The sequence below is a fragment of the Hylobates moloch genome, unplaced genomic scaffold, assembly GCF_009828535.3.
Source record: "Hylobates moloch isolate HMO894 unplaced genomic scaffold, HMol_V3 SCAFFOLD_1, whole genome shotgun sequence".
In the NCBI taxonomy this organism is placed as follows: domain Eukaryota; kingdom Metazoa; phylum Chordata; class Mammalia; order Primates; family Hylobatidae; genus Hylobates; species Hylobates moloch.
In genome coordinates, this window is record NW_026652276.1 from 80,326,048 (window position 1) to 80,347,430 (window position 21,383).

Sequence of the window (21,383 nt, forward strand, 5' to 3'; positions counted from 1 at the left end):
ACACATTTTTCAAGCTTTCGGGGTAGCTTGGACATTCCAGGCATGAGGATTATGAAACTGGAGGGAAGGTGGGGATAGCTGCAAAGGTGAAGCTAAAATGCATCACAAGGTCAGTACTAGAATAAACGTGAAATTACCATGAAAAGTGAAATTGGACTAAAGACCTTGTCACCACTGACTCGCAGGAGAACAGGAGCAGTTGGTGCTGTTCTTTCTCAATATGCACAGAGGCCCTTTCCCCTCGCGTTTCCTGCTGTAATGCAAAACCACTTTTCGGGAAAAATAGTGTGTGGCAGACCGAAGCCAAGGGAAAGAAATGAAAGATATTCTGTGGGGTGATAAATGCCTCTAGGCCAAAAATAGGAGAGGCACTACCTGGTAGGAACAGAAGCAAGAATCAATTTGAATTTTACCTAATGAAGCTTAGCTCTTTGAATAAATACCTACTTGTCCACTACTTGCTATGTTAGCTTTTTCCAGCAGAGGGCAGACTTTACATTGAAATAGATCTGAAAAGGCCTTCAACCTCTTGCTTTTTTTTTTTTCGGTTTGAATTTTTTTAAAGTTCAATATTTTTGGTTTCTAAATGATTTAAAAATATTTTAAAGTATTTAAGGTCTAGAGTATGTTAAATAAGAAATTTCTTGGATTTCAGTTAATATTTCTGCCTTATTAGCAAAATACTCAAGATGTGATTGCAAAATAAGGCTTTTTTTTTCCATGGCTTTTGGGCTGGTCTTAGGCACTTTCTGTCATTGTAGGCAAGATTGTTCTTTTTTGTGTTGTTTACAAAATTACTAAAGAAAATCCTGTCTCTTAACTGGATGGTTACAATTTTCATTCATTTCAATAGCTTTTGATATGAATAACTGCTTTTCTTTAACAGTTCAATTACTACCATCTTCTAATCTGTTTCATAGTTGGCTTTGATATTTTCCCTAGAGGAAATGACACCTATATAAAACTTAACTAAACGTATTATACAATATAACTTCAATATTCAAAGCCCCTTTAATGAGAATTTAAAATTTGTTTCTCTTCGAGTTTCATTTTCTTGGTCTAACCGAATCATTCTCACAATACGTGAGAAAATAGAGACTACTATCTCTGTACATATATTTTTAAAAACAGGAGGTTAATTCTCTTGTAAGTAGTGGCTAAGTTCAGATCTGGAGACTGATCTGTTGGACTCCAAAGCACAAATTCTTTTCATGGCAAGGCCTGCCTCCAACTGACTCCATGCGATCTACTTATAAAATCATAAACGCAGGACTTTATTCATTAGGACTTAAATCCAGACTGACATAGTTTGAAAAATACAAAGAACAAAACAAGATAAACCTAAATAAATCAATTTCAGAAATTCTTGGCATTTAAACTCAATAGGTTGGTTTAATTTTGGCTTCACGCAAGCACTTTTTTGATCTCGCTTTTTTGGGAGTGTGTGTGTGTTTGTGTGTAACATGGTTTTTAAAGTGAATGCAGGAAGAAAATCTCTGGGGAAGGCATTCTCCCTATTATAAGAAATACAATATATTTTCTTTTATTATTAAATTTTACTTACATTTCTATGAAAGCAAAAACGTATATCAAAATGCATAAGAATTTGCTGCCTAGGAAACAAAATTATTTTTATGTGGAGAAACTGAAGATTTATATACCCTTAAAATGACAAAGAAATTGAGCTCTATATATTCGCTTTCATTTTCATAATAATCTGTACAGGATTACTGCAATTAATTTTATGTAACGAGAACAGAGGTGTTCTTTTTATTTGAGTGCAGAAAAAAGTTTAAAAAGAGGTGTGGACGCTTAAATGTAAAGTTAGTGAAAATCTATCAACGAAACCAGAAATGTTAGCAAAGCAAAATCATCTCTCTAAGTTCTTTTCTTGGAAAGATAAGCTCTGTTTCAGGATGGATAGAAAATGTGACAATACAATGAAAATGTCTCTTGCTGTTAAAAAACACCACCGCCACAACTCTTATTTCAGTTAACACTGTGTTTACAAAACTTCACCCAAATCATCAGTCACGCTTAGTGTTAGGGAAAAAAGCACTGGAACACTGGACTTGGATTCAGAAATGAGGATTCTGCCCCACTGTAGCTGTGTGATCTGGATAGATCAGTCAACCTCTCAGCGCCTTGGTTTCTCACCTATGAAACAGGAGATAATATGTATCTACCACATAGAATGTTGAGAGATTAAAATGAAATTTACATTACATCTGTGAAAGCTCTGAGTTCGGTGTCTTCCTGACACATTGCTGATTGGTTTGTTAGATCAAAATAATCCAGATAATAGACTTTATTAATAATACCCTATTTTGGGTAGCAACTTTTAAAACAATTCATCAGTTATTCGTGCACATTGCATAAATAGCTCCCTCCCAAAACTTACGGATGTTAGAACAAAGCTTGGGAGAAATCTTGACTCTACATGTAGACGAAGTAGGTTTAAGATTAAAGTTTAACTGCTAGTGATTAGAAAATGAAGCGGAAATCAAATATAATTTTCATTTCTATTATACTTGGAAAATTTAATGATACAGTCTTAGATTTTAGATATTTGTTAGTATTTTTTCAGTAATTTTGGTGTTCTCTTCAGTTCTCAATATTACATTTAAAACAGCAAATAAAAAGCATGTCAAAATTCACTTTTTTGCCTCAAAAATCTTAGCCTATATTTCTAGATCTAGAATTATTCTTGCAATGACATTTTCCCATCTCATTTTACACCTTGCCTTTTCCTTACAAATCATATTCTCTTTTCATCAGTACATCTGCCCAAAACGCTCTTCTACTTGACAGTTCTATCCTACACTCGCCTCTGAGCTTCTAACAAGACATACCTCTGGGAATTGCAAAGTGCCATATTTTAAATCTCTCAGTGAGATATACAGGTTTTCCCGTGTGATCATAAGGGATTCCTCAAATCTGAGTTTTAGAACTAATCTGCGACAACTGATAAGCACAGTATTTTCACATTAGCATATTTATGTTGTGTTAATATACTTAAACAGTATGTATGTCCATTGAGAATTTTTCTACAAATTTCTTATCAGCTTACTTTTAATTTTTAAGAAAGATATCTTACATATTTGATTGGCATTGGCTGTAATTCTGTTATAGCTCTTAAACTAAATAGGCTCGTCCAAATTGGGTGGGAGATGTAAATGTCACAGATTCTCAGTGGAATACTAGTCAGCAATAAAAAGGAACAAATTAGTAATACACACAACAACATAGATGAATCACAATTATTATAAATTAAGTTTTAAAAGACAGACATAAAGGCTACATATTGCATGAATCCATTCATATGACATCCTGGAAAAGGAAAAACTATTGGAACAGAAACCAGATCAGTGGTTGCCACTGGTTGTCTGATCTGGAACAGAAACCAGATTAGATAGCCAGAGGGATTTACTGCAAAGAGGCTTGAGTAGACTTTTGGGGTGCTGGAAATATCTTAATTGTGATGGTAGTTGCATAACTGTATACATATGTCAAACTCTTCAAAGTTGCAAAACTGTATATATTTGTCAAACTTCTCAAACTATAAACATAAAAAGAGTAATCTTTTTAGTAAGTAAATTATATCTTAATATAGCCGACTTGAAAAAATTAACTAGTTAAGGAAAAAGGAAATATTTGCAGTTTTGAGTTGTATATCATCTCTTTTCAGAGAAGTTTTATTAAAACATACTATGTGTCTATTTTTTCATCCATTTTTATTTTCAGCCCTAAATAGGATACTCAGACTAGTTTTAAATAGCTAAGAGCTACCTTGTTGGTGTGTTAAGAGGCTTTAGGATGAAATATTATCTAAGTATAAATATTATAAAATATTTTTAATTATAAGAAGAACATTATCTAATGGAACTCTTATCCTAAGAATATATCATTTCTTGATTTTTATTTCCTTTTCTAATTGCCAGCAATTAAAGTCCTGTGCCAAGAGCTTGATGTACCTAATATTACTTAAAGGTTATCAAGGGCTATGATGTAAGTGGGATTAGCCTCATTTTAAAACAAGGGGAACTTGTTAGGTTCAGAGCAAAGTGAATAGCAAATTTTGCGAGTTCTTCTAATTCCAAAGCCAATATTAGTAACCACCATTGCTTTATTTTTACCAATTTAACGATAGTTCTGGTACTTGAGGATGAGATTGTGTAAGTGTTGGAAATAAACTGTAAGAAAAGAATTCTTCTCTTGAGGGAAAGAAGGTTTTCAAAAAGAATTGATCCTGAGTTCTGAAAACAGAATGTCAGGATTCATAAATGAAGGGTGTGCACTGCCATCCATCCATATTAACCATAACTCTTTGATAGAGGCTTAATCTAATTATAGTAAAGAAAAACAGTTATTTCCAACCTCACATGAGCTTCTAGTACAACTGTGATGCCAGGCTTTAGTGATATTCTTTTTGAACAAATTCTCTTTGAGATTTTACATTTATGTTTATCTCCAAACTATCATTTTCATAACTGATCAGTAGATCCAGGTACTTTATTAATTTTTTGTACTTTATTAATTCCCTATCATCTTAAATGAAAAGAGCTCAAAGGTTTCTATGTATTGCTTTTTGTTTAGAAGACATATCAAACCTAAATATTGTTTTCTTGGGCAACCTTTACATGTAGAAGGGCAATGAAAATTATAAACCCTTAGGAATTTGCTTTAGCTCTCATATTGGATGTGTAGTACTTTAAGTAGGTAATATGTATTTGAATCACTACTCAGCAGCTGCTCATCCATAGTGGATTTTTTTTAATGTAGCCTGCCAGAAGTGCTTACCTTTTATTCGTAATTGTCTGGGTGTGCCTTCCCTACTTGAATTGAACTGTATGTACTGTGTGCTGTAGAGGTGTGCAGTTAAAATACGTTTATTCTCAGAAATATTTTAAAAATATTTTAAAATGTTTTCCTTTGCAGAATCAGACACAAGTTTGGCAGAAGGAAGTGTCAGCTGCTTAGATGAAAGTCTTGGACATAACAGCAACATGGGCAGTGATTCAGGCACCATGGGAAGTGATTCAGGTACTGCCTAACTGTTGTGTAAACCTTAAAAAGTGTGAAATAAGACGCCATATAGTGGAAGCATGGGGGCTGTTCATACCCTCCCTAATGTATTTATGCAATTAAAGCAATTCTTTTCTACAGTGAAATAGTTTTGGAACTTTGCCATTCACTTTCTTTAAAAGTGTAACTTACAAAAGTCTTAGAACCAAACTCTCTAATTTTGATCCAGTACATAGCTTTTTGGTCTGGCATATGCCACATTCCATATAGTCATGTCATCTATTTTATTTATGGGATCTGTTTCAATTAATTTGACTGCATTTAAATAGACTGTATTCAATTTGGTACATTTATTTACTTCCAAACTCTACTTTTTAAATTAAAATACTTTTTAAATAAAAAATTGATACTATCAATAAGAGAAGTATGATTAACTAGAAATTACATATATAAGTAAAAGAAGTCAAGTTTGTATAAATATCTTTTGAATAGGAGTAGAGTTGGCAAAATATTTCGGTCACTAAATGAAAATTTTACCAGGTTTTTCCCAAATTACTTTCCATATCAGTTGCATATTCCACCAGCAATAAATGAGAGGGCCTCTTCCTAATTCCCCACACCTTCATTAGTACTTCCTGTTATCAGTTTTCCTAATTTGTTAGTCTGATAGATTTCAAATTGTTTCTTTCTTTTCTCTGAGTGTATATTTCCATGATGACTACTAAGCTAAAATGTTAACATTATTAAATGTAGGTGATGGGTTAGTGGGTGTCTATTACATACCTTTCTATATTTGTCTACGTGTTTGAAGTATTTCACAATTAAAATGAACAAATCACAAACAAAAAGAAAATGCTTTGCAAGGAGCCAGCTAAAAAGCATTGGAAAAATGATAAATTAAGAAACAAATTACTTTATTCTTCATTTGTGATTGAGTTGTTTCCCCTAAGAATATATTATATAATTCAGATTATCCTGCATTGTCAGAAGAATTATAAAAATTGATATCCACAAGAGGCCTAAGGCGGCAAAATAGTTTATAGAAAGATTGTCATGAATCCTAAATGCTTTCCAAATTAGATTGTAGCACCTCTTTTTTCATATATCCTTTTATCACAATGACACTCCTGAATCCCTTAGAACAAATTAGTTTGAGGAAACCCAATTCACCAAATGTCAGTCACAACTTTAATCTTCATTTAAAAGGGTGAATTCATTTTCTGTTCAATTCAGTCAGTGTTTATTGAGTTCTTGCCATGTGCTTATTTCTGTGGATTATATTTGTTTTTTCTATCTTTGTCATAAAATTGTTCAATTTAATAATTAACATTTCTATTACATGCTATGCTAGAACTCAAAATAGATACTCTAGCTAATATTTAACATCATTATAGGTTGCTTTAAGTTTTTGGAGATCATGCTAATTTTCGTTTGTCTAAGTAAGGGCTTTTCAACAATATCCATTCATTCAATAAATATTTAACGTGTACCTTCTATGTGCAGGGCATCTTGCCTATTTAGAGCTGTTAACAAATGTATTTGCTGATTTTTAGTCCTCAGTGTGGCATGAAACACATAATAAATCTGAACGCAATCTACTTTTGAAAAGCAAATACATTTTCAAAGGCAAATACATTTTTGAAGACAAACGCACTTGAAAGAACACCACTTGAAGTTCTAGATGGATCCGTACTTAGGAGCAAAGAATTACTTTGCCTAGTGGGTAGTCAATTTCTGAAATGGTAAAATTATGAAATTCCTTGCCCACAAGTGCCTGGTATAAGCTAAAATAGAAACCAATTCAAAAGGAGGTTTAGATAAATCGGTGAACTGTTAAACACATATTGAGGCACTGAAAAGTATTACAGAATCTGCAACTGTGTTTTAATCTTTGAAGTTGACATCAAAAGGGACTTCATTCTATATGTCCTTCCTCCTCCTCCAGAGGTCATATATGGGCCATAAGGTGTGACCCAAAACAATAATATTATATTCCTTTGTGGAAGTGTTATGCCATAGTAAACATGATTACCAGTACTTTTAAAGTATAAATATTCTAATTATATTATGAAAGGCTTTTTTTTCTGTTTCCCATTTTCAGAAAGATATATTGCCTCTCAAAAAGTGGCAATGTTTTTGGCAATACACATTGGCCTGATATGTAGAAAGTGTTTCCTTACTATTTCAAGATAATGCCTATTAATAATTGTCCAGCTGGAATGGTGTATTTTTCTGTGGTTACATACTATAGGTAAAGGAATACTTTGTAGATTTCAAACACATGCAGTGACAGACCTTTTCTCTCCAAGAATAACTCAGCTGTCAAAATCAATGTGAGAATGAAATTTGCCACATGGTGTAGTTCCAATAGAATATTATTATTTAAGCCTTATTTGATTTTCTTTTTTGACCATTTATATGGTATAATTTTAAGGTATTTAATCAATACTTGTTGTAGAGGGAGGGCACAGTGTTATTCAAAGCTTGTGCGTATTTTAACTACTATTTTCATTTAATTGATTATGCTTTTCAGAGAAAGCCAAAAACAAACAAACAACAAACAATCAAAAACCCAAACATTTCTTTTATAAAGGAAATTGGCTTCTGGCTCATTGATACCAGCCCAGTTCTCTCCTTCTGCTGACAGAGAAGAGAAAACTCTGTTTTTATTGCTTCTGTGGATAAATTCTTCCATCCCTGTGTCAGAGGATGTGATAAGGCAAGAATCAGGCTGAATATTTAGCACTCACCCAGCTTTTATTCTTTGGATGCTAGTCTCACATTGAATCCAACTCTAATTTTTTCCTGTATCCACACTGCGCTTCTTTTTAAACTTAGGGCCACCTATCAAATCTCCTAGTCTTAAATCAAAAATATGGAAGATTACTGAGCTATCTGTCTAACCAGGTATTTTTGTAACAGCGATATAGAGTCCTAGACTCTGAAGTCCTTCAGGACAACTATATTATTGAGAGTGCCTGGCATATAATAGGTGTCCAGTCAATATTGACTGAAGAATAAATTCGTGGTACATGCCTACTTAAGTAGCAGTAAAACCTCATGACTTTGGTTCTGAAGTTATATTGTAAACACAATAGTCCTTTTAACATTCTCACTCTTCTTAAATGTATCAGCTTAATAAATGATTAGAATGTGTGAGTAATATTAATATTTTACTCATTTGATTTGGTTCTGGATTCTCGGGAAAGAAACTTAGGAAATCGCTATATGTTTCTCTTTTTAATATTTCTTATTCAAGGATATAGTAGTAAGCATGAAAAATGGGGGAAATTATTATTAAAATGTACTCTTTTAATAGTTTATTCTGCAACTATTATCAAGGAAGGAGCATTTTATTAGTATTCTTAAAATCTATGCAAAAGTGTACCTCAGATGAAATTAAACAAAGAGGATTGATTGCTATATTTTAACAAACTTCCTAGATCAAATAAAAATTTAGCAGTAGTAAATTTTTGGGTCTTTGTTTAGACACTTTATAATGCATCTTCCTTTGCAAATATACTGGCTCTTTTGGAAAAGTTAGATGATAAATTATCTTAATAGAGGTGAAATATCAGGGTTTTGATAGTCTATAAAAGCTACAGAGGAGTAACATTGTTCTTAAATAAATCAGAGCCTTACATAAATATAATACAAGATGAATTATTGTAAATATTGTAGAGTTGAAAACAAGCATGGAAACTTATAAAGGTATATTTTAAATGCTGGTGATTTTAAATGAGTTTTTCATAAAAATCATATTGAATGAATCAGCAGATGATCCAATGATAGCTTAAATGTATTGCATCTGTTTTTACTCATCCATACAGAAGGCAAATTTCCTGCCAGGTTAGTAGATGATCCTAAGTGGTATTTGGTGTGAATTTTCCTATCTGTTCAGATAGTACTATCACAACAAGTTAAAACCCACTCAAATAGAATTATCCAGGGGCTGAAATGGAGCCATCAGCAAGTTTTTTGAAGTTAATGGGATTATGTTAGCTTAGTTTTATTGCAATCATTGATAAGAAAATGAAGTTATTTCATGTGTGATGAAATATGGACAAATACTGTTACTTCATTTTTTCTTGTGATTATATAAGGCATAAGATGGGCTTTTAAATTGGTATAATATTTATTTTACTTCATTTCACATTATAAGCTATGCATTTTTAGGTCTTTTTCCCCTGGTAACATAGGTCAATATGGTCACTTCTAAATAAAATATATTCTATCTAAAACAAGATATATTATAATAATTTTATTTTAATATTCATAATGTTTATGTTAGGACTTATTTTATCAGTATTTTAAATTTAAAGTCTATGTTAATTGAAAATATTTTCAATATATTATACTTTGGATTTTAGAAAAAGTAGGAATATGTGGAGCCATAAACATAAGGAAGTAATAAAGATAACAATTCACAAAAAAATGGCAAAAGTAGTCATAATTTAGTTTAAACCAACAAAATTATTTTTACCTTTCAAGGAAAACCTACCAATTAAAGGCTAGCATAGGAAGAGTTTTTTCCTCTACTCTCTAAATATCACTTCTGTACAATGTAGTTGCCTCAGATGGAAAAAGGAACTTGAGATAGATAGGGTGTCGTGTGTGTGTGTGTGTGTGTGTGTGTGTGTGTGTGTGTGTGTGCTTTTTGGTATTTGGTTGTCAGATAAAGTTTCTACAAATGGAAGAAAATAGTATCAGCCATAATACCTTCTTTGCAAAAAAAAAAAAGGGAAATACGGAACTGGGAGGACTAATGATTCCAACTTTCTCAGCTCCTCTTGATTTTGTAGGTGGAAGGGCTAAGTGAAACAAGCAAGGCATAATGGCTCCACAAAAAAATGGGAAGTCTGATGCCTTAACAACTATACCTGCAAATCCCGCACCACAGCCCTTTCCACAAATTCGCCTTGGCTTCACCCGCTCTGTGAAAACACTCCACCATGTTGCTCCTTCCCAGTCCTCTTAATTAGTTGACTCCCTCTGCACCCCCACACCCCCAGACTCCTCCTGTGAGAGGGAGCCGGGGTTGTATTCTGCAAATGCAGAGAGCAGACATTCATTGGTACAGAAAAGAGAAAATGAATTGGTTTGGACCACACGTGAAAAGGAGTTTAAAGCACAAGAGGCCTACGTTCAGTTTCAGGCTTCCTAAGCTCTGTTATTTTGTTGTCCCTTCTCTTATTTTTCTTTTCAACCTTCTTCAGATGAAGAGAATGTGGCAGCAAGAGCATCCCCAGAGCCAGAACTCCATCTCAGGCCTTACCAAATGGAAGTTGCCCAGCCAGCCTTGGAAGGGAAGAATATCATCATCTGCCTTCCTACAGGGAGTGGAAAAACCAGAGTGGCCGTTTACATTGCCAAGGATCACTTAGACAAGAAGAAAAAAGCATCTGAGCCTGGAAAAGTTATAGTTCTTGTCAATAAGGTATTCAAAGAACATATAACATTAGTTGATCATTTTCACTGTATTGTTCTGAAACTTTTATATGATGGCATTTGTGTAAGTTGGTCATTTTCATTGTATTATTCTGAAACTTTTATATGATGGCATTTGTGTCATTGACTCACACATGTTTAGTTTAATTAAGAGTAATGTCAAAATAAGCTCTTTATTTTATTTTTAATCTTTTTTAAGTATATGTAATATCTAAGTTATAAACCTGAAAATAGAAATTTTCCAATAAAACTAGAACATTATACCAAATAGCTATAACTTATGCAGCCCCAAAACCTAGGAGTTAGTTTTGATTCATCTGCTTCCTTTATTTCCCTTATCTGGTCACAGGTTATATTCACCCAGATATACTTTAAGGTTAACTAGCTAATTTATCATTGCAAATGAATATGAATGACCCCAAAATATCACTGGAATCAAGGATCAAATATTGTTTTTTACTTTCTCTTTAGCTATTGACCCTTAGTCAAAGATGGCAAGTCCTCTTTCTCCAGAATACATATAATGTGGTTTGGAGATAAAATTAAGTGAATGTTTGGTATCTACGTCAAGTTAAATAGATTTTAAAATCCTCAAGAAGTATATATACACACACACACACACACACATATTACATTAAATGCAACTGAAGTTTTCCTTCAATAATTTGTATCTTAGGGTATTTGAAGGCCATCTTTGTAAGTAAATATGTCTGCTTCACCTTAAAACAAAATCTAGTCATTTGAGCTTTATTCAGATAAATGAGTTTATTAATTTATAAATATACAAATTGGGGATATGAATATTTACTATTTTATGGAATAAAAATGAGTATACTTTTCCTTGATCAGAAAGTCTTTTTTCCATTCTTATCTATTCCTTTATAAAAAAAGCAGTAGATTGTAAAACATTCTATTTTTTATTTCTATTATGCTAAAAGTTTTAGTTACATCCTGTTTTTCAGTACTTAGAATCCATGATTTGAATGATTCCTATCATGTAGTTCCAAATGCATTTTGTGTGCATCTGCTAAGTCCAAAGAGCTCTCCTTTATACTTGTATACTCACTATTAAAACACTTATTTCTTTTGCTGGTAATGGTGACACATTCAAATTTGTTTGCCCATAGCCTTGCATATATTCCTTTTGTACAGGATATTATTTTTTTTTAATGAAATAGGTTTGAATCCTATTTCTACCTACTGGTAGTTTGAATTAGACAAATTAGTAACTTCTCTAACTTTAATTTCTTTATCTGTGAAATGAACAAAATAATAACTACTCTGCTCTGAAATTTCAGTTGGATAATATATGGCCTAGTAATGACTCTTTCTTTTACTCTTAAATACTGGCTTTCTCCTGCTCCTTTCTCTTCACCTTCGTAACTCATGAAACTAAGTAACATAACCAGGGAGGCTCTTAAGTGCCAAATCCAAAGAAAAGAACCAAGTTAACTGGATTCAAAGCTACTTAAACTGATAATTTTGAAACCATTTGAGTATCTGCCATTTTCTCAAACTCAGCCTCACCATCTGCCCTCCCAAAGGCTCCTCTTCCCCATTTACTTGTTTCTTTGTGAGTAATACCACCTCCTCCAAAGCATGCAGCCCCCACACCTAGGAGTTAGTTTTAATTCATCTACTTCCTTTATTTCCCTTATCTGGTCACAGGGACATAGGCTAATAGAGTTGAAAAGGGGCTTCGAGATTCAGCTTTCTTCCTTTGCAGAGTGGTTCTCTGATTTCTGCAGGGTAACTTCCTAATATCAAGGAGGTCCCCCTGCTAACAAGACATCGACACTGTTAGAAAGCCCTATTTGTATTCATCCAAATCTGTTTATCTGGAATCCCAGAATCACCAGTTAGAGTTCCTTCCTCTGCAACAACACAAAGTCTTAATTCTCCAGCCTAATGACAGCCCTTCACATAGACAAGGCAGCATTATGTGGCTCCTATTTTTTTTTTTTTGTCCCTTGGAATAAATGTCCACAGTTCCTTTAACTGTTTTCCATATAACATGGTTTCTAAACCTGTCATCATTCCTAGTGCTTATACTCCTTCAGACATTTTTCTAGGACACTCTTAAATGCGGTGTCCAGAGTTGGGCAAAATACTACAGATAAGATCTTACCAGTGCAGAGTGTAGGAGAGATGAGATGTGACACCCAGCTTATGACCGCATTTGCCTCTGGCATCCACAGACTTATCTGGACCTTGTCATAAACTCAAAATCCTCAGTTCCTTTTTATCTGAAAATCTCTTAAACTAGAACATTCTTAATTTATTTTTGTGCAGTCAATTTTTGAGCCTAAATTCAAATACTTATTTCTTTAACTATTGATCTTTTCAAGTCTCATATTTTTGTATGTGTCTGTTGCATCTTCCTTTCTATAATATTCCATTCTCTACTCAATGCTATATTCTAGCCAGGAATCTTTCATTGCATTGGATCTACGTGATTCTTCGGAATGCACATTTATGGCTATGTTTAAATATTAATTTATCCTCATTAATTATTCACATTCACTGCATTGTTGTGTGGACACCTGGGGACTTGACTCTAATTACTTATTGCTTTTCTATTGTTTTTCTCCTTAGAATTACTAGAAATCCCTCCACTAATTCTTCCATCTATGTCATAATTGTTTACTATACCATCTTTTTGAATTTTAAATTAATTTCAGCTTTAATTATTTTTGACTGAGTCAGAACACCTCTGGCCCAGTAAGTCTACGTAACCTGAATCTTGTGTTTGGCCCGACAACAAGGTATTGTTACCCTCAATCTAGAAAAGAGAAATCCTGTTCTCTAACACCATTTACTTTCATCTCCCTTCCTCCGTCCTTTCCAAAGTTATAGCCTTCAAATGCAGAGAGAAATGAAAACACCACCTGCGTTCCCAGACTTTCCATTTCCTATCTAGGGCTTCAACATCATGAGAGATAAATCCCAGGTTCCTTCAGATGCTGCAATGCAGCCCCATATGATTCAGCAGAAGTGGGTAGCAGTTGGGTTTGATTAGTCTTGGCAGGCACTCTGTCACATCTCAGGAAAAGGCTCCAAGAGGACCACACACCTCCCAATTAGCCATGTCAGACTTGCATCTGGCTTTCTCTGTGTCCTTCAGTAGGAAGTCAACACCACCCAGAGCGAGTATCAGGATTTCCAGCACCTGCTATCTCCTGTGACAACTTCTTTTTGTTCTGTACATCAGAAGGTGCTGCTTCTTTTGAAGATTTTTGACTCACCTTTTATGGGCAGAATTTTGTGGTGCGATGTCACTCCATAATACAGAGATTCTTAATTAAATCATTCAGCATGAGTGTATTTAAAGATAAATCAAATGCAGATCTTGTCCTTAAGAAATATACAGTCTAGAAGAAAGATTAGGGATATATGTTGATAATATGATAATTAATACTTTATTGCACTTTATAAAGCACTCTCAGATATATTATCTCATTAAATCTACACAGCAACCCCATAAGGTAGTCTTCATTATTCTCATTTTTTCCCCATCAGAAAACTGAAGTTCCAAGACTTTAATTGGTAATTCAGGGATCATCCAGCCAAGAAACAGCAGAAATGAGACATGAACTTTTATCTTCTGGGTCCGCTGGTCTTCCTTTGCCACTGCACCCTCCTTCTAGAATAAAAGGATGGGTGAAATATCATGGAAGTTTTAGTACTGACAATATGGCATCCTCTTTTTCATTTAATTTTCACAACCCTATAATAGGTTAACATTACCCTCATTTTATTAATCTGGAAATTGAGAGCATTAAGATGATTGAGACCTTGTACAAGGCACACAAGAAGTAAGTGGCTGGAGTAGCTGTTTTCAGGGCTTTCTTCCCTCTGCATCATGCTGTCTCTTTCCACTAAACTTAATTTCCATTCTTTTCCTCAGAAGCCTTCCGTCTTGCATAGATGGAATGGTAAGAATACTTCTAGAAAATGACTCAGGAATGGCTTTGTGGAAGAGAGAGAGAAGAGCAGAGCCATGGCTCTCAAATTTTAAAGGCTTAAATGCCATTAAAGTGAAGGTTTCAAGCCTCTGTCCCCAGAGATGGTCCCTAGATTCAGTAATTCTTGAGTGGGTCTTAGGAGTCTGAATTTTCTAAGCTTCTCAAGTGTTTTTGTAACAGGTAGATGAGAGAGAGTTTACTTTGGAAAAAAAAAAAGAACTAAATGAAAGTTTCTCTTCTTACTCTTTCTACCCTTTCCACCTTGTGGTAAGGAAATGTTCTTTCACTCACCAACTTGATTACTGATTTTAAGTCCACTTTGCTTCCTTAGAATTTACGGATTTCATTTTAACTCTTCCCCACCCCTTCTTCCAGCCCCCCAGACATCTACTTTTGGAAGCCTCCATCATTTCCACTAAATAGTAATGTAAACCAGTATTCTTCATAAGGTAGGTGTTCCCCTTAGCCGGGGGATCAGCCATTCCTTATTTAACACCGAAGTGGGGCTACCTCAAGTAAAAAGACGAATAATGCAAACCCTACAGACTAGGAGAAAGGTAACCACTGATTGCATTTCCGGTAGAATTATGGAGAGTGAAGAATATAATGGGCATTCTTTGAAGCTCGCCCTTGAAACTCTTCCTGCCAACTTTCTGTTTCCCATATTGTACACTGCTGGGCTTCCATTGCATAAATCTTCCTAGGATATGACCTTCAAGATGGCTTTATATTTTTTCCCCTAATCCAGAAGGTATTTTGAGTGACTAGTAATGTGTAGCATTGAGGTGTCAACCCAGCTACCTTCAGCAGATGTTACAACATACAGAATCAGCTGAAAAGGACCCGAAGTTTCCCTTCTTTTGCCAGGTCTACTTGCAGGTTTGTTCTTGGTCAGCCACCACAGCTATTCCAGCAGCTTATTTCTTCACTTCACATCTGTTCTCCTAGTCAATGCCCTAACTCCTCACTTGTGGTTCCCTGATTCTTCCGGTCCTGTGGGCCTGCTGCTTCTGGTCTAATCCAAAACAAATAACAGGAATAAATCACTTCAACAGTACAACTTGTAGAGATCCTGTAAACTGTTATACTACATGTAAAATACTCTGCTTGATGTTTACAGCCCTTTATAACCTGGCCCTGCTCTACAAATTTAAAAATGTACTTCTTATTCAACCTTAGCTTCAGTTTATCTTTTCACTGACTCATGGCTTACTAGATTCAACTTCCTTCAAATTCCCCTTTTTTGAGTGGTCAGTTGCTTCTTCTCTTAACTGTCACTTGGTGTGTGTTTCTAGCTGAGCATTATTACATTGTGTTGTAATAATTTGTCTTGCTTTGTTTAGTCTTGGTCTGTATGCTCAGCTAGACAGAATTCCTCAAAGTTGTCAACCATATGTAAACACCTTTGTGTACCAGACATAAATGCCTACACCTAACAAGGGTATAATAAGTGCTTATTGACAGATGAGTGAAAGGAATGATGGGAAAGTTGTTATGCCTGATTCACTGATAATGTAAACATCTCTTTTAATGCTGGATGCCGAACAGGCCTTTGATCAACACTCCTTTGGTCTTGACTAACTTTCTCTCTTTTAAAAAATCTTCACATTTTTCCAGGTACTGCTAGTTGAACAGCTCTTCCGCAAGGAGTTCAAACCATTTTTGAAGAAATGGTATCGTGTTATTGGATTAAGTGGTGATACCCAACTGAAAATATCATTTCCAGAAGTTGTCAAGTCCTGTGATATTATTATCAGTACAGCTCAAATCCTTGAAAACTCCCTCTTAAACTTGGAAAATGGAGAAGATGCTGGTGTTCAATTGTCAGGTCAGTTTAAGTGTTTATTTTTTTAAAAAAATTAATAGTAATATTAATGATAACAAAGGCTGTATTTGTTAATTTTTTAAATGTTTATAAAAATTAACTTTGGTTTAATTGTCTTTTATTGCTTATGGTTTTATTAAAATCCTTCTACTTCCTGGAGGAAACAGAAAAAGTGGTTTTTAATTAGACCACTTTATTCTGCATAAGAATACCATTATTAAGGCATGCACTCGCTGGACTTTCCATTCATTCTGACAAGTTCCTTTATTTGCTAGTGAATGTTGTTAGATCTGCTTCCCTTTCCCATAGAATAAAAATACAAACCTTGTCTTTTGTGGGGTATATGATGAGAAGGTAGGAGAAAAGAATGGGAAAAATGTAAAAATAATTTATAATAACTAAATGCAATGTTAAAACAAGGCAAAATTTTCCCTCTTTAAATAGTGTGATTTTCACTTGATGTAATAAAAATAAAATTCACCAACCTAAAATTAAATATTTTATTAAAGAACAAAAGTATAATCCTGAGATTTGTTTTGTAATAAGCCAGGGTGTGAATTCCACATCTAATGCTTTTTAGCTCTGTAAACTTTCTGAATCTTATTATTAAAGAAGGAGAATGTCTAACAGGGAGTTTCATGATTAGTATATATGAATGTCTGTCTGTACAGGTGCTAGTATAGTTAGATTTCCCTCTTGAAAACTGAAAGTGGACTGCTCTTGTGTCCTGCCCAAGAGAAGCCATCTCCAACGCAGCTCAATTACTGGTCTAAAGCTATTTTCTCACTGTAGTGTGCTGATATGGATAAATGAACTCTGAATTTTCTTTTAAGACTTTTCCCTCATTATCATTGATGAATGTCATCACACCAACAAAGAAGCAGTGTATAATAACATCATGAGGCGTTATTTGATGCAGAAGTTGAAAAACAATAGACTCAAGAAAGAAAACAAACCAGTGATTCCCCTTCCTCAGATACTGGGACTAACAGCTTCACCTGGTGTTGGAGGGGCCACAAAGCAAGCCAAAGCTGAAGAACACATTTTAAAAGTAAGTCATAATTTTATGTATAACCAATGAAAGCAAAGCTAAAACAAATGCCAGGACTTCTTGGTCTTATTAAATAAGATTGAGTTCAAGTGCTGTGATCATCAGTTAAATGAAATCTGTTTGCTTTAGTACAATAAATATACTCAGTCTTCTATAAAATACTAATATGCCTTAATAAATATTAATAACACAAAATGATATCATAAAAATGATGGAGAGTGATATAATTAATGGGAAGTTGAGACAACTAGAATGCCTTCTTTTGAACATCTACTCTTAAAGTTAATGATCTACCTGACATAGAAATACGCATAAACTATGAAAGTTTCTAGTTGTCACACATAATAAAGTCTTACTCCATGAGTTTCAAAACTGCATGTTTTCTGTCTTTCGTATGTGATTCTAGGAATCTAGGTAATTCAAATTAAAGGGAAATAGGGATATGAAGATCTTTAAAGATGAGCTTGTCATCTGCCCCAAAATGGTAACACCACATACAGTGCTACTGTTAATCTTGAGTGTTAAATAAATCAGAGTAGCCCAAGAAGTATTTTGGTACCAAGGCAATTGCATTTGAATTTTAAGTCCCTTACTTTAAGTTGAATTCAATACAAATTATGTAGAGTAGACACAACATTCAGAGATGCAATTATAGGCTCCAAAATATAATTCATTACTAGGATTAAGGCCTAATTCCAATCTAATAATCAAGGAACATGACTAAGGATGCTCCCAGCTTTGTGTTGCTTGCTTTATGTGTAGAAGAAGGTGGTAGTATGATCCATAGATGTCAAGATGACCTTTGGTATGCCTCATGTAACATGGTTATCTCAAAATCATTCTCTGTCAATGATGGTAAATTGTTATACTCTTTCCATGTCAGTTTTCCACCTGGAAAATGGAATTTAAGGAATGAATATCAATACACCTTTTTCTCTGTTATTATCCACCAACTTGATTTAGAAGCTCCTTTTTCCTATATTAGGTCAAATGTTACTGATTGTGGGTTAATGAGATCCATAATAAAACAATGTTAAAATGCTATATTTAGCAAGCAATGCTACATATTACTTTCATGAAATTTTATACCACATATTTATGCTACAATTTAATGTTACATATTTTTTACATGAAAAAGAATTCTACACTGAATAAAGTGAAAGGGAAAAATAATTGCATAAATATTGAAAAATGTCTCTTTTGCAGCTATGTGCCAATCTTGATGCATTTACTATTAAAACTGTTAAAGAAAACCTTGATCAACTGAAAAACCAAATACAGGAGCCATGCAAGAAGTTTGCGATTGCAGATGACACCAGAGAAGTATGTGCTTAACGTTTTATATCTATTTGATTGACAATACTACATTCAGTAGAAAGATGGCAAAGGCTATTTTATACTGACCATCTGAAAAATATTATTTAAAAATTTTAGCAAACAAATTTCAGTTTTTTTTTAAATTGATGTTAGGCAGTAAAGCACTACAGTGAATTCTCCCCTCTAGTCCTCTTTTAGTTTTCTAATTTACATGAGGAATGTACATATGAGTTATGAGGGACAGTGGGGGGCCATGGGCAGGGGGATGTATAACTAAGCTGGAGGGGTTATGACAGTTCGTTTTAGCCTTTTTAATTTTCTTCGTGAATTCCAGGATTGATTTTCTGACATTCCACAGAGCCATTTTGTTGCTATCAAATTACATTTGGCAATGATAATGGGAATCCTATCTAATTTGCATACTTGCGTATTTACTTTCTGAGGAAAACCGTGCAATGGTAAAGAAGTGAAATATTTACTTTAATGATGCTTTTCTGATGAATTTTTCGGGAATTATAAAAATAAACTGAGAGTCACTTTGGACATTATGGCCAGTAAATTATGTCAATACTTTATTTTGTAAAATTTAGAAAGCATTACAAATTCTGGCCATATGTACTTGATAATGCCATTGAAAATAAGAATGTTGGGATCAAATGATATGAAATATGCACAGTAGATAAAACAATGCTTGAAATATAGTAGGCACTAAACCAATGTTAGTAACTAGCCTCCGTATATCTCTTTTTTTTAATTCTGAAAAGGACTGCTATCTACTCCAGCTGCACTAGCACAGTTGAATATATTTTATTCACTTTCCCTTTTTTGTTACTTATTTGGTTTTACTTGATAATTTTAAATGCATATTTCTACTCATAAAGATTTTTAAAACTAAATTTCTCAGGTACATTTTTTAAAAGAATTTGCCATTTTTTAAAGTTTTTTTTTATGTACTTTGAAACATAACATACATACAGAAAAGTACAAATTCATATGTGTACTGATTGCTGAATTTTCATAAACTGAATACACATATGTAAACGAAATCCAAATCAAGAGACAGCACATTGCCGGTACCCCAAAAGCTCCTGGTTCCCCCTTCCAGTCACCATGCCCCAGGAATCACTACTATCTTGACTTCTAAAACAAAAAATGAGTTTTCACTGATTCTGAACTTTATATAAATGGAATCCTATAGCATGCACTCCTTTATTTCTGGCTTTTATTCAGACTCTACTTCAACTTTTTATTTTGGTCAAAATAATACTGAAACCAGTTTTACAAAGAAGGAATGTTTCTTAAATTACATTGTAACCTTTCTAAATAATTGTGGCATTAATGCAATATGTGTTTCCTAAGTTACCTTGAACATACAAGGTTTATATAATTCATTAACTTTACTTTGGTTAACCTTTTAAGTTGGAGATTCCAGCAGAGGCAACAGGGTGTTGGTGTGGGTGTGGCTTGATGGCAGGCTTCAAAGAGAAGCTGACAAAAATAAATGTATAGACAAGTGATGGGACACTAACCTGTTACTTTGTCTAAATGAAGATTCCAAATCAGATTTATTATAACCTAGAAATTATTCTAACAAAGATAATGTTATTCCTATAACAATAAGAATATATAAGTGTGTACTTTATTTTTAGGATCCATTTAAAGAGAAACTTCTAGAAATAATGACAAGGATTCAAACTTATTGTCAAATGAGTCCGATGTCAGATTTTGGAACTCAACCCTATGAACAATGGGCCATTCAAATGGAAAAAAAAGGTAATTTAGGTTTGGACCTAACACTTAGTTTATCCCATGCCAAGATTTCAGATAACTCTATCACAGATTCCCCAAAAACTTGAAAGCAAAAGTATTTCCAAATAGAATTTCTGTGTTCTGTGTAGGACAAGCATAATAAACATGTTCTAATTCCTTTTCTAAGGAAAGAGATTCCAATACTCTCCAATTTTCTGTTTGTCTCCAGAGTCTTGTATTTATTGTATATTTAAGATATTGAGATAAATATTAGTAGCTCTGTCTCCAAAGGCAAACTCAACTAATACATTTTCATACCATTTCTCTGTGCATCAGCTACATGTTTTTGCTGAGGCAGAACTCAAGCAGCAAGTCTAGGAGTTGGAAAACTTGCCCTGTTTCAGAGCTCAGGACACATTTTGAGCCCTACATTGCCCATTTTAAAACCAAGGTGAAGCCAGTTTTGGAGTTAGTAACATATATTCAAGTCCATGGCACAATTTTAGGGGGGTTATATGTTTATTATTTCACTTACATAATATATTTTTTCACAGCTGCAAAAGAAGGAAATCGCAAAGAACGTGTTTGTGCAGAACATTTGAGGAAGTACAATGAGGCCCTACAAATTAATGACACAATTCGAATGATAGATGCATATAATCATCTTGAAACTTTCTATAATGAAGAGAAAGATAAGAAGTTTGCAGTCATAGAAGATGATAGTGATGAGGGTGGTGATGATGAGTATTGTGATGGTGATGAAGACGAGGATGATTTAAAGAAACCTTTGAAACTGGATGAAACAGATAGATTTCTCATGACTTTATTTTTTGGTAAGATTCAAAGTAACATATACTGGTGTCATTCATTTAAATTTTCAACGTGAACTTACTGCTTCTCATAAGCTCTCCAAAAAGAGAAATATCTTTTGAAAGAAGAAATCCCACTCAGATTGGAACTATTTCTAATGATATGACCAGATTAGCTACCAGTTGTATGATCA

General features: G+C 33.9%; 1 protein-coding gene across 1 annotated transcript in view; it reads left to right on the top strand.

The window, feature by feature from the left end:
- The window catches only part of IFIH1 (interferon induced with helicase C domain 1), a 52,431-nt gene that overhangs the window by 20,538 nt on the left and 10,510 nt on the right, over positions 1-21,383 (top strand). Inside the window, exons 4-10 of the mRNA XM_032755559.2 lie at positions 4,939-5,043; positions 10,242-10,462; positions 16,056-16,266; positions 17,097-17,314; positions 18,521-18,637; positions 20,281-20,404; positions 20,935-21,213. Of these exons, the coding sequence (XP_032611450.1) occupies positions 4,939-5,043; positions 10,242-10,462; positions 16,056-16,266; positions 17,097-17,314; positions 18,521-18,637; positions 20,281-20,404; positions 20,935-21,213 (1,275 nt within the window). The remainder of the gene's footprint in view (positions 1-4,938; positions 5,044-10,241; positions 10,463-16,055; positions 16,267-17,096; positions 17,315-18,520; positions 18,638-20,280; positions 20,405-20,934; positions 21,214-21,383) is intronic.